Genomic DNA, 13,858 nt, shown 5'->3' on the forward strand with positions numbered 1-13,858 from the left:
CGAACAGTATTCAATGTCAAAGTCCATAAAACAATACAAAACAGGAGCAGAGAAAACACGGACCTCCAAAACATCAGAGGTGGGATCAGGTGCCATGGAGGAGTGAGCAACCCTGCCGACCGGTCACACCCGCCTTGTGCTTCTTGTCAGGATCAGGAAATGACGGAAAAATCCGTCGTCAATTCAGGGTATAAATAATGGACTAACAATTCGTATAAAAAACGTCAGTCAGCATTTGACGCAATAATAAATTGAACTTGCTGACATGGTCATTGTATCGACCATAGAACTTGCGAAATGATTACTTTAAACGAGACTGTTGATATTCTTGTTTCATCAACTTGTTTGTCAGTAATTTACTTCGTTTTAGAAATTGCTTATACGTAAAGCATCCTCTTGCGTATCGAATCAACTGTATTAGGTATTTTGCTGCATAAGTAAGGTATATTGCTGCATAAGTAAGGTATACTGCTGCATAAGTAAGGGAAGTTGACGATAGAAAAGTTTAAGTCATCACGTTTATCATAGAGCTTGGTTGTTAGATTACCATAACGTCTTTTTCAAGTAAAATATCTAAGTATAAAACAGATGTGTCAGACTGTGGTATCTTTTATCTCAAGCTCACCAGGATATATCGTATCGACATAGGAATGGAAATTACCATTGTTAATTGACAATACATGTACGTATACGTCGTCGATATATCTAAATGTCGAGTTGAAGGCCACAGCAAGTGTTTTCTTCTTTTCACGCATAAGATTTTGCACAAATCCTGCTTCATTTGATTACAAAAATAGGTCTGCTAATAACGGAGCGCAATTGGTGGTACCCATGGGAATTCCAACAGATAAGTACTGTCAATCAGAAACTCGAGCATCTTGTGTGTGCAATCAGAATGAATATTAACAATTTAATAGTCTACCTTACTTTATGTTCTTTTCATACTGTACGTGTACATAATTCGGCGTTTTAAAATTTAGCGTAATCACTGCGTATGGAGTTGTTGACGTAATAAAAAATTAGCGCTACACATGTCCGTTCAGCGTATTGTTAATGCAAATGATTTCTTAGCGGTATTCATGAATTGGCGCATCATTGTTTGCGCCAAAGCCGCTAAAATATGAGGCCCGCTTTTTAAACAACACATACAGTAATTTAAGCACCACACCATATACATGTATATGGCAACTGAAAATAAAAAAAATCATACACTTTCTCCAATTTTACTCAGGTGACCTATTGCTATCCGTTTTCGTCCGCCGCCGTTGGTTAACATTTGAACATTTTTAGATTCTTCTCTGCAACCACTTCAAGCAAATTTGGCATAAAGCATCTATGGGTGAAGGGGAACAAAAATTGTGAATTTCATGGTACCTGCCCCTCTAGGGGCTGAGGGGTGGGGCCAAAACCACTAAAATTAATGCAATCTTTAAAAATCTTCTTTACTCCCGGACATCAAACAGTCAAACTGTTGGCATGATTGTAATCAGCATTGAGTCCTCTACCAAAATTGTGAAATTCATGGCCCCTGTGTCAGGGGTTCTAGTGCTAGGTCGGGGCTAGATAAATTATACTGTGAAAATGCATAAATTCTTTGAAAATCTTCTTCTCGGCTCCTGGGCATTAAATAAACCAACCAAGTACATATTTATGTTGAATAAGGCGGCCTCTTCCCAATTTGTGAATTTCAGGGCCCCAGGGTCAGGGGTTCTGGTGTTAGGGCGGGGCTCTATTGATTATATAGTGAAATTGAATAAATTCTTTCAAAATCTTCTTCTCTGCTCCTGGGCATAAATAAACTAACCAAGTACATAGTTAAGTTGAATAAGGCTGTCTCTTCCCAATTTGTGAATTTCAGGGCCCCAGGGTCAGGGGTTCTGGTGTTAGGGCGGGGCTCTATTGATTATATAGTGAAAATACATTAATTCTTTGAAAATCTTCTCTGCTCCTGGGCAGAAAATAAACTAAACAAGTACATAGTTATGTTGAATAAGTCTGCCTCTTCCCAATTTGTAAATTTCAGGGCCCCTGGGTCAGGGGTTCTGGTGTTAGGGCGGGCTCTAATGTTTATATAGTGAAATGCATGAATTATTTGAACATCTTTTCCTTTGCTCCTGGTTAATATGCCAATGATCTAATTTCATATTTAAGGCCAGCATATTTTTTTTATTTTTAGGTTTAGGAAAGAAAATAAAATTGAGAAAAAAAGATTTTTTTTTCTTTCGATGTCAAATTTGAGTTGGGATCGAGATTTCAAATTTACGAACTCGTACTTCCGGTTTTAAGATAAACATGGCGATACTAAGTTCTATCGACATATGTCTATGAAAGTACATAGCAGCACCATAGCTTTATTTAGTGTAAAAATTTATCGATATGAGTGCCATTTAAAACGTTGCACCCATTCAGAGGACAAATAAAATGGGACAAATAAAATGCTGACGACTTCGTTGCACAATGACATGCTGGTGAGATATTAATTATATTATCGTATTCAAAGGTATTTGTCTGTAAATTATTTTCCTCCCACAGTTTTAAAACTGCCCGTGGTAGCTATTGCCAGCGACATTTTTAGGTCTTTGTTTTAGCTTACAGTCCAAGCATCATTCTTCAGAAAAGGGTCGCTTATGCATCAGATGTAATGAATAAAACTATGGGAGAAGTTAAGTTCATTTGAGGAAGAAATAAACAATAGCCTGAAGACATAAAAACAAGAGGCCCGGGGGCCACATCGCTCACCTGAGCAACTGGCTAAGTAAAAGCAAAAATCAGTTACGTATTGAAAAGTTTAAATTTAAAAAAGTTCGAAACTGGGTTCAGGGGATTGAACAATTTGAACAAACTTAAATCTACATACACTTCCTGATGTGTATACGATTTTGAATATATATGACACATAATGGCTTTGCTGTTTATAAGATGAAAATTATTATAGATAAAGCCTTTATATTCCTTTGTTATGATCCACTCTAATGGCTCCTGTTTTCTCCCAATTGTCTACAGTTTGAACAAGTTTAAATTTACATTACCTTTTTGATGCTTTTATGTTGATGATCAATTATGGCTTTGTTGTTTTTGTGAAGAATTTTAACTATTTTTCCATGTATTCCTACATAAACCCTTGTTCACCCATTGTGGCCCCACTCTTTTCCCAGAGAATCATAATTTGAAAAAACTTGGATGCTTCCAAATAACTATGACCAATCATGGCTTTGCTGTTCTTGAGAAAAAAATTTTTATAAAGATTTTTTCTATGCAATTCTCCTTTCATCACCCATTATGGCCCCACCCTTACCCCGGGGTCATGATTTAAACAAACTTAAATCTACTCTACCAGAGGATGGTTTCATATAACTATGACCAACCATGACTTTGCTGTGCCTCAATCCTACCCTCGGAGGTTATGATTTGAACAAACATAAAAATCAATATTAACAGAGGATGCTTTCATTCAATTATGACCTACTTAAAAACTTATGACAGTACATTAGAAATTAATTACAAATTTTATTTTTTCAATGCCCAATACCTCTATTGCGGTATATATATCGGTGCAGATGAATTATCGGCGCAGATGGAGTTTTGAGGTAAAATAGCTATGTTTAGATTGCTGGTATGTATTTTTCGATCTTCTGTCATGTTTGTAAATTTATTCACAATCTCACGCGAGAAAAGAAAACACATGCTGTGGCCTTAACTCGACATTTAGATATATCGAAACGAAGTATTGTTATATCCTTGCTTTTGTCGACACAAAATATCCTGGGGCACTTGAAATAAATGACTTGAAAAAAAACGTTAAATGAAATCTCGTTAATTCACTTACCTTGTCATTGGTGATTGACATCATCGATGTCGTTTTAGGAGACCAGGTCTTCCTACAATCTATTGGAATTCCCATGGGTATCAATTGCGCCCCGTTATTAGCAGACCTATTTTTCGTATTCACATGAAGCAGAATTTGTACAGAATCTTATGCGTGAAAAGAAGAAAACACTTACTGTGGCCTTTAACTCGACATTTAGATATATCGACGACGTATTGTCAATTTACAATGGTAATTACCAATCTTATGTGGATACGATAATATCCTGGTGAGCTTGAGACAAAAGATACCAAATTTGCTTGAAGTGGTTGCAGAGAAGAATCTAAAAATGTTCAAATGTTAACCCACGACGGCGGACGAAAACGGATAGCAATAGGTCACCTGAGTAAAATTGGAGAAAGTGTATGATTTTTTTTATTTTCAGTTGCCATATACATGTATATGGTGTGGTGCTTAAATTACTGTATGTGTTGTTTAAAAAGCGGGCCTCATATTTTAGCGGCTTTGGCGCAAACAACAATGCGCCAATTCATGAATACCGCTAAGAAATCATTTGCATTAACAATACGCTGAACGGACATGTGTAGCGCTAATTTTTTATTACGTCAACAACTCCATACGCAGTGATTACGCTAAATTTTAAACGCCGAATTATGTACACGTACAGTATGAAAAGAACATAAAGTAAGGTAGACTATTTTAAATTGTTAATATTCATTCTGATTGCACACACAAGATGCTCGAGTTTCTGATTGACAGTATTTATCTGTTGGAATTCCCGTGGGTACCACCAATTGCGCTCCGTTATTAGCAGACCTATTTTTGTAATCAAATGAAGCAGGATTTGTGCAAAATCTTATGCGTGAAAAGAAGAAAACACTTGTGGCCTTCAACTCGACATTTAGGTATATCGACGACGTATACGTACATGTATTGTCAATTAACAATGGTAATTTCCATTCCTATGTCGATACGATATACCCTGGTGAGCTTGAGATAAAAGATACCACAGAGTCTGACACATCTGTTTCATAGTCATACTTAGATATTTTACTTGAAAAAGACGTTATGGTAATCTAACAACCAAGCTCTATGATAAACTTGACGACTTACACTTTTCTATCGTCAACTTCCCATACTTATACAGCAGTATACCTTACTTATGCAGCAATATACCTTACTTATGCAGCAAAATACCTAATACAGTTGATTCGATACGCACGAGGATGCTTTACGTATGAGCAATTTCTAAAACGAAGTAAATTACTGACAAACAAGTTGATGAAACAAGAATATCAACAGTCTCGTTTAAAGTAATCATTTCGCAAGTTCTATGGTCGATACAATGACCTTGTCAGCAAATACAATTTATCAGGGACTCAAATGCTTACTGTCGCTTTTCATATTTATTGTTAGTGTATTATTTATGTGTAATGAATTGACTATTTTCCCGTGATTTCCCAATCATGATAAGGAAGACACGGCGGGTGTGACTGGTCGGCGGGGGGTGCTCACTCCTAAATGGCACCTGATCCCATCTCCGTTGTCTTGAAAGTCCGTGTTTGAAATGCTTCTATTTTGTATTGTTTTATGAACTTTTGATCTTGAAACCACAAACGATTGGCTTTTTTTTTTTAATTATGCGTTAAAAAATATTACGATCTCGTTTTACATTATTCACTTTTTCGAAAAAAATCAAATTTCATCATTGAGATTGATATATATGAAGAAGAAAATCCCTGAATATTTTACTTTTTATATTAAATAATTGGTATATGGTCATTCTCAATCAGTGTCTATGGTTTGTAACTTACACAGCTTCAGCTACATATCTTTAAATTTTGCCTTTAACAATTAGTCTTGCACTTCAGTTGTTCCCACTGAGATCAAATCTGTTAGCTAAACTTACGAAAATAACTTTGGTTTAGAATTTTAACTTCCGTACCTAAACAAAGTAGGTGGACAACTAAATTTCAGATCGTATTGAAAATACCTCGTACAGGGTGCCCCAAAACATATGTTAACTTTTAAACCGTTATAAAAATTATTTGTGTCAAGTTAGGCCTATATTAATGAAATTGATATATCTAATAAAATTGTCATAAATTTTGTCAAGCATACATTTTTCAGTTTTTTAGGTCACCTGAGTAAACTCAGGTGACCTATTGCTATCACTTTTCGTCCGTCGTCGTCCGTCGTTCGTCGTGCGTTAACATTTGAACATTTTCAGCTTCTTCTCTGAAACCACTGAACCAATTTCAACCAAATTTGGCATATAGCATCTATGGATAAGGGGAACAAAAATTATGAATTTCATAGTCCCGGACCCCCTGGGGCCTGGTGGGTGGGGCAAAAACCACTAAAATTAGTGCAATCTTTAAAAATCTTTTTCTTTACTCCTGGACATCAAGCAGTCAAACTGTTGGTATGATTGTAATCAGCATTGAGTCCTCTACCAAAATTGTGAAATTCATGGCCCCAGGGTCAGGGGTTCTGGTGTAAGGGCGGGGCTCTATTGATTATATAGTAAAAATGCATACATTCTTTGAAAATCTTCTTCTCTGGTACTGGGTAATAAATAAACTAATTGAGTACAAAGTTATGATGAGCAAGAGTACCTCTACCAAAATTGTGAATTTTATGGCCCCGGGGTCAGGGATTATGGTGTTAGGGCGGGGCTCTATTGACTATATAGTGAAAATGCATTATTTCTTTGAAAATCTTCTTCTCTGTTACTGAGTATTAAATAAACTAATTAAGTACATAGTTATGATGAGCAAGAGTGTCTCTACCAAAATTGTGAATTTTGTGGCCCCAGGGTCAGGGATTCTGATGTTAGGGTGGGGCTGTATTGATTATTGAAAATGCATTATTTCTTTGAAAATCTTTTTCTCTGTTCCTGAGTATTAAAGAAACTAATTAAGTACATAGTTATGATGAGCAAGAGTGTCTCTACAAAAATTGTGAATTTTGTGGCCCCAGGGTCAGGGATTCTGGTGTCAGGGCGGGGCTATATTGATTACATAGTGAAAATGCATTAAATCTTTAAAAATCTTCTTCTCTTGTCCTAGGAATTAAGTAAACTAACTAAGTACATAGTTCTGATGAGCAAGAGTGTCTCTATCAAAATTGTGAATTTTATGGCCCCAGGGTCAGGGGTTCTGGTGTTAATTAAGGCGGGGCTCACTTGAATATTGATTATATAGTAAAAAGGCATTTATTCTTTGAAAAGCTTCTTCTCTACTTCTAGGTATTAAATAAACTAATTAAGGACATAGTTATGATGAGCAAGAATGCTTCTACCAAATTGTGAATTTTATGACCCCATGGTTAAGGGTTATGGTGTTAGGGCGTTGCTCAATAATGATTATATAGTGATAATACATTACATCTATGAAAATCTTTTTCTCTACTCTTAGGTAATAAGCAGATGAACTGTTTATATAGTAATGATGTGCAAGGACTTTTCTTTCAAAATTGTGAATTTCATCGCCCCATGGCCAGGGATACCAATGGGGGGGGGGGGGGGGGGCTCTACTTATATACTGAAAATGAATTGTTTGAAATCTGCTCCTTGGTATTAATCAAACATTTGTGATAAGCAAGTGTGCCTTTTCAAAAATTGTGCATTGTGTAGACCTAGGGTCAGGGGTTCATGTGTGATAGGGGCACTCCTGATTATTGCTGAATATTACTGATTAGTTGACATGCATTTTTGTTCCCCTACCCTGATTATGGGTATTAAGTAAACAAACTAAACAATTGCTAAATGTATAGTTATGATTAGCAACAGTGCCTCTCTGCCATGGCGTCTAGTTTAAAACATGAACCAAATTCTTTCATTGGAAAGTTGTTGCATGATGCTCAGGTGACCTAAAAGGCCCATGGGCCTCTTGTTTTAATTAATCATCAACATTTTTTCTTTAAAATAACGTGTCATTTTACAACATGTTCGAAATGACGTCCCTTTGAATTAACAATGTTTGAACACGATTTCTGATTTTTAGCTCTACTGGTCAGAGACCAGAAGAGCTTATGCGATAGTAATGCGTCCGTCGTCCGTCCGTCTGTCTGTCTGTCTGTCTGTCCGTCTGTCTGTCTGTAACAATTTTTCAAAATGCTACTCCTCCTACAGTTTTGGTCTGATTTCAATATAACTTGGCACACAAGTAGACTGCACTAAGATACATAATTCTGTGTATCGGTTTTTGATTTCGATGAACGGTGTTGCCGTGGTTACTAAAAATAGAAATTTCTGTGAAATTCTTTGAAAATGCTACTCCTCCTACAGTTTTAGTCTGATTTCAATATAACTTGGCACACAAGTAGACTACACTAAGATACATAATTCTGTGTATCGGTTTTTGATTTCGATGAACGGTGTTGCCGTGGTTACTAAAAATAGAAATTTCTGTGAAATTCTTTCAAAATGCTACTCCTCCTACAGTTTTAGTCTGATTTCAATATAACTTGGCACACAAGTAGACTACACTAAGATACACAATTCTGTGTATCGTTTTTTGATTTCGTTGAACGGTGTTGCCGTGGTTACTAAAAATAGAAATTTCTGTGAAATTCTTTCAAAATGCTACTCCTCCTACAGTTTTAGTCTGATTTCAATATAACTTGGCACGAAAGTAGACTACACTAAGATACATAATTCTGTATATCGGTTTTTGATTTCGATGAACGGTGTTGCCGTGGTTACTAAAAATAGAAATTTCTGTGAAATTCTTTCAAAATGCTACTCCTCCTACAGTTTTAGTCTGATTTCAATATAACTTGGCACACAAGTAGACTACACTAAGATACACAATTCTGTGTATCGGTTTTTGATTTCGATGAACGGTGTTGCCGTGGTTACTAAAAATAGAAATTTCTGTGAAATTCTTTCAAAATGCTACTCCTCCTACAGTTTTAGTCTGATTTCAATATAACTTGGCACACAAGTAGACTACACTAAGATACACAATTCTGTGTATCGTTTTTTGATTTCGTTGAACGGTGTTGCCGTGGTTACTAAAAATAGAAATTTCTGTGAAATTCTTTCAAAATGCTACTCCTCCTACAGTTTTAGTCTGATTTCAATATAACTTGGCACAAAAGTAGACTACACTAAGATACATAATTCAGTGTATCGGTTTTTGATTTCGATGAACGGTGTTGCCGTGGTTACTAAAAATAGAAATTTCTGTGAAATTCTTTCAAAATGCTACTCCTCCTACAGTTTTAGTCTGATTTCAATATAACTTGCCACACAAGTAGACTACACTAAGATACACAATTCTGTATATCGGTTTTTGATTTCGATGAACGGTGTTGCCGTCCCCTATTACTGAAAATAGAAATTTCTGTGAAATTCTTTCAAAATGCTACTCCAAATACAATTTTAGTTTGATTATAATATAAATGTGGCATGCAAGTAGACTGCACTAAGAACATAAAGAGACTTAATCAAGGATCATTATTCTATTTATTGCTGTTGAAAAGTTTCAATTTCCAACTGCTTAAGTACTTTTCTCTTCCTTTGCTATAAGTACAAACCAGTAGAGCTTCAGTCTCGACAGAGACTTCTGGTTTTCACAAGGCTTAAATATAACATTCAAACAGTTCAGACGTATTTCTACATTAAAATTGGGTTTCACCAAATAACAGATTTTAACATTCTCTTTAACAACATTGTTAAAATGGAAGTGGGTTTCATCGGAAAACCATGCATCTGTTAAATTTTCAGAGTCGGGGCTTATTAAAATCCGATGGGCAAACTCTAAACGGCTTTTAATTTCTGTCTCTTAAAAATGATGCATTACACTTATCTTGTAAGGAATCAATTTTAAATCAAATTTGAGTATTTTGTGAATACTAGATTTACCAAAGGTGCTATCTTTTTCATGCAGTAACCGTCTTAGGAATTATATGGTGCCTTTAACTTCAAACGCCCTCACAAAACTGTAAAAAATTAGTATTCTGTAGCAATTTCATTACAGGATGCTGTTTTCTCGTGCATCTAATGACTAAAGTAGCAGATTTAGACACATTGTAAAGTTTTACATATTAAAAATATGATGATGTCATTATAATTACTCGACGTTTTAAAAGAATGTCTCGAAGTTTGTCAGATAAAATGTATGCTAATACTCTAGATGTTGACAAAATATCTTTGTGAGTGCTTTTGGTTTAATAAAGTTATAGATGATTTGAGAGTGTAGCATATGTTATGGGACACTGTATGTACGAAAAAGATAAATACGTTATGTTTTGTTTTTATTTCCGACCGCTATTTGATTACTGGTCTGCCGATAAAATCTTTGAACATAAATGATATTTTTTCTGATAACAATAATCTATAGCATTCTTATTCTTTTCGTAATGCAGTTCGCCTGCAAAGGTTTTGGGGTATCCCGGATTTCATCGTCTGTGTGTGTTCTCTTTTGGAAAATATCACGATAATTGTCCCGATAAACTAATCAAATGCAAAAGATTTGCTGATGTTTGTACAATATATTTTGCTAGAATTTCTAATCTAAATATATTAAACTGTGACTAGGGCATGTATATGTAACTATTTTCATCTAGCGTCTATTTACATCGTTAGCCCCCCTCCCCCGCCCCGTTTTTTTTTCAGTGGGAATTATTCTGCCTTTTCACGATCAGTGATAAACGTTCCCCCTATATTTCCCATGAACTTTTTGGGATGTTATCCTTAGCCCATTCGTTTGAAGTATGGAGAACGGACGTGTCTTGCCATATGAACCCACATTGAAATGTAAAATCATGGTCCACCTCCTACAATATTTTAAATATAAAATACCTATTTCTATTTATTTTTACAAATCATAGATAGAGTGTTGATAGAGAGTCTAACTGTCATGCGTGTACGACCATTGTTACCCTGCATTTCCGAGTTATCATTCCTGGATGTCTCTTTTTCGGTGACTGGACTGTATTCTACGAGACAACAAAAAAAGGGATTGATCATTTGATGTCGACAATAGAAAAAAAATCCACTAGCTCAGTCCAGTTAGTAGCTTATCACGTGATTTGCAATCAATATGTAACATGACAGTTGCATGAGGCACGCGCAGCACGCGATAGCATATCGATCGATTTCCCAAGAAAGCATTATCATAATGAAGTCCAAGACACCAGTGGCAAGAAATATTCACAAGAAAAACGTAGTTAAATGTTTGTAAAGAGTTTTAGCAATGTATAATATTCTGACACATCAATTCTCCTAAGTTTATTGATCAATGCATGCAACGGAACATCGATATATTCACGAGACTTGAGCAGATCACTTTTGAGAACACCCCATACCTGAAAGAGAGCTCGTATTTCATTTGTATACTTTGATTCCGACATGCGATTATGCGTTCAAGCTGCTTATATTTGCTGCAGGCATCATAGGAATAAAATGACTATAAACTGGTCTTCTTCGCTCGACAACTAGACTTGGAGCTCCAAGTGTTTGTGAAATTTTATCGTTGTGTATTATTATAATTTATTTCCAGTATCTAGCGAAGGAGTGAAATTTACACTATTCAGATCTCTAAGGTAAATGATGAAACGATATTTCTTTGCTTGCTCTGACATCAGTCTGAAGAATGTTTTGATAATAAGATAGAGAATGAGAAGCTAAGAGAACATCGAATTAAAATATATGGTTCGTATTTATTGATTCATCGTTTACCGCGAGGAAGATGGCGAGAGAGGATGCAGCGTGCAAAATAAACATATTTTAAGTAGAAATTTTGTTGCTTGGAAAAAAGAAATAAGCATTGTGAAACCATGTGCGGATTTGAGTGCCATGAACACCACTCAGGGAGGCATTTCTGCCTGGGCGACGGATGCCGATTATTATGAAACGTGTAATAATTGGAAATATTGATGTGTTGTGTCTGATGAAGAATGTACGAGGCTCAAATCGGAGAGAAGGAAGTGTGGTAGAAGCGCCGCTTTAACCCAGATCAATAACTCGGCATTTTCTGATTTTGATCGTCAATAAAGAGGGATATTTTGATGTGTGGTTATCGAAAACACGTTTCGACTGTCTTGGCTGATACAAGATTTTTTTCTTCCGATGCGTATTGTGGAGACGAATTAAACATATGAATTACACACGCCAGTGGAATAGCTGTTCATCTTCACCGCCATGGATTTGTGCGGGTTCGCCTGGAAGAATATTTATTACGTTCCGCTACTTGTGGAGCTGATGTTATTGAATGTCCTTCACCTCGCGGGGGGAGAAACACTTCAGAGAAAGGACTCGAGGAAATATCCATTACATGTGCCAATTACAGGCAAGTCCAACTCAACAGAAGATGGGCAAGTGCCGTTCACCCCTATATCCATACAATCCTCTTTAGCCCTACATTATATAGATTCTGTGATTAGGAATCCTAGTAAAATATGCCTGTATAACAGGTCGATCGTAAAGCTGGATTCATTTAAGTTAAATATTGTAAATTCGTCTTTCTGCAGATTGTATAAGTCTCATGCAAATCAGGTTGTGTGGATAGCCAAATCTTTGACTGGATTACTTACTGACCATAACAATTCTAAAGTAGCAAATCTTATCAACTCTCATATGAATTTTTTGTATGAAATTATTAAATGGACATTATTTGACAATACTCAGATATCGGGATGCGGTATAGCTTTTCACAACGATACATTTCTGTACATGGCCAAGTCAAATTCTACAGGATTTCAAGATTTGTCCACCAAGTATAACTTTACAGATTCTGAGTTCTACTCAATTCCTGCAAAAAAGGATTACGGAGGTGTTTGGAACCGGAGAAATGAGACCCCCAGCAGAGTAAATGTACCTCCCCTGGAAGTCCAGGACGGTTACTGGACAGGTCCTTACTATGATTGTAAGAGGTTACAAAAGTGGATTATTACGTATTCGGTGCCTTTCTTTCACCGACCAAGAGAAAAACCAGTTTTCAGGTAAAAATATAAATGCATGATACGTTCAGGGGGTTGGAAAAAGCACCTTATTTCCAACCCCACTTTTGCACTTTTCTAGATTTTTAATTGTTCAAAAGGAAAATGTCCAAGGGAGGGTACAAATGACCGTCAGAGTCGAACAGTACAGTATTTTTGTAAAACATAATAGGTGATGCTTTTTTCCAGAAAAGAAAAAAAGCAGTAAATGTTTTTAATGTTTAAAAAGTTTCATTTTTAACGCAGTTTCAGTACTTTTGGGATTTTCCGCTTTAGAAAACGAGTTTAAACGTGGCTGTAAATGAGAGAAGAGAGAACTATATCTCTCCCTCTCCATTCTTCTCTCTATATATACCTCTCTCTCTCTGGTATTGTCATTTACAAATTCAAACGACTATTTTGAAGTTCATGTCAGAAGGAGGATGGGATGGAGGTTTTTTTTCCATACTTAACCTACCTAACATCTTTAAATATGAGAACTATTAGAAAATTTAAAGGCCATATAAGTTTTTACACCATTTATTTAGATTTTATTCCACTGCGATTTAACTTGTTCACAAACGTACACACCATCAACTAAATCTAAGGTTCTCTTTTTGAATTACTAACTGTGGATGAGGACCTGTTGATTATTGAGTTCCATGTGAAGTGATGTGCACATATAAACCTAAAAGATTTCGATCATATGAAAAAATAACTGTTACCATTTGTATGAATTCAGCACTGTTACAATACTTTCCTCTTTCTATAAGAAATATTAAAAATTATTTTTCTTTTAGTTCACAATCAGTAAAGTGTCTGAATCTCCTAAGAAATTCTCGATATCTGTTTTTTTTTTTTTATTTTGTTTTGTTTTTTAAATGGTCTCTGAATGTCTCCTGGTCGACCTCGTCACTGATACCCAACTACCCTCTGTTAATGAGGTGCACGAAATTAAAGAGATGATTAGGTTGATAAGCGCCTTTATAACTGATGCTAATCTTTATAGGAATAGTGAACAGTTACAGACACATTCTACATCAAACAGAATGTTGTGTATTCGACAGATGTTCACTGAGGCAATAAACACAGATGTTGAGTGTT

General features: G+C 35.8%; 2 protein-coding genes across 2 annotated transcripts in view; one reads left to right on the forward strand and one right to left on the reverse strand.

The window, feature by feature from the left end:
* Positions 1-13,858, reverse strand: part of LOC134251903 (uncharacterized) — a 280,050-nt gene that overhangs the window by 108,657 nt on the left and 157,535 nt on the right. The gene's annotated exons all lie outside the window — the stretch shown is intronic.
* LOC134251908 (metabotropic glycine receptor-like) overlaps positions 10,978-13,858 on the forward strand; it is a 29,646-nt gene continuing 26,765 nt past the window's right edge. The window contains exon 1 of the mRNA XM_062734328.1: positions 10,978-12,778. Within this exon, the coding sequence (XP_062590312.1) occupies positions 11,979-12,778 (800 nt within the window). The 5' untranslated portion in view covers positions 10,978-11,978. The remainder of the gene's footprint in view (positions 12,779-13,858) is intronic.

The sequence above is a fragment of the Saccostrea cucullata genome, unplaced genomic scaffold (genome assembly GCF_032062105.1).
Source record: "Saccostrea cucullata isolate Sc308-1 unplaced genomic scaffold, CSIRO_AGI_Scuc_v1 ctg599, whole genome shotgun sequence".
Lineage (NCBI taxonomy): Eukaryota > Metazoa > Mollusca > Bivalvia > Ostreida > Ostreidae > Saccostrea > Saccostrea cuccullata.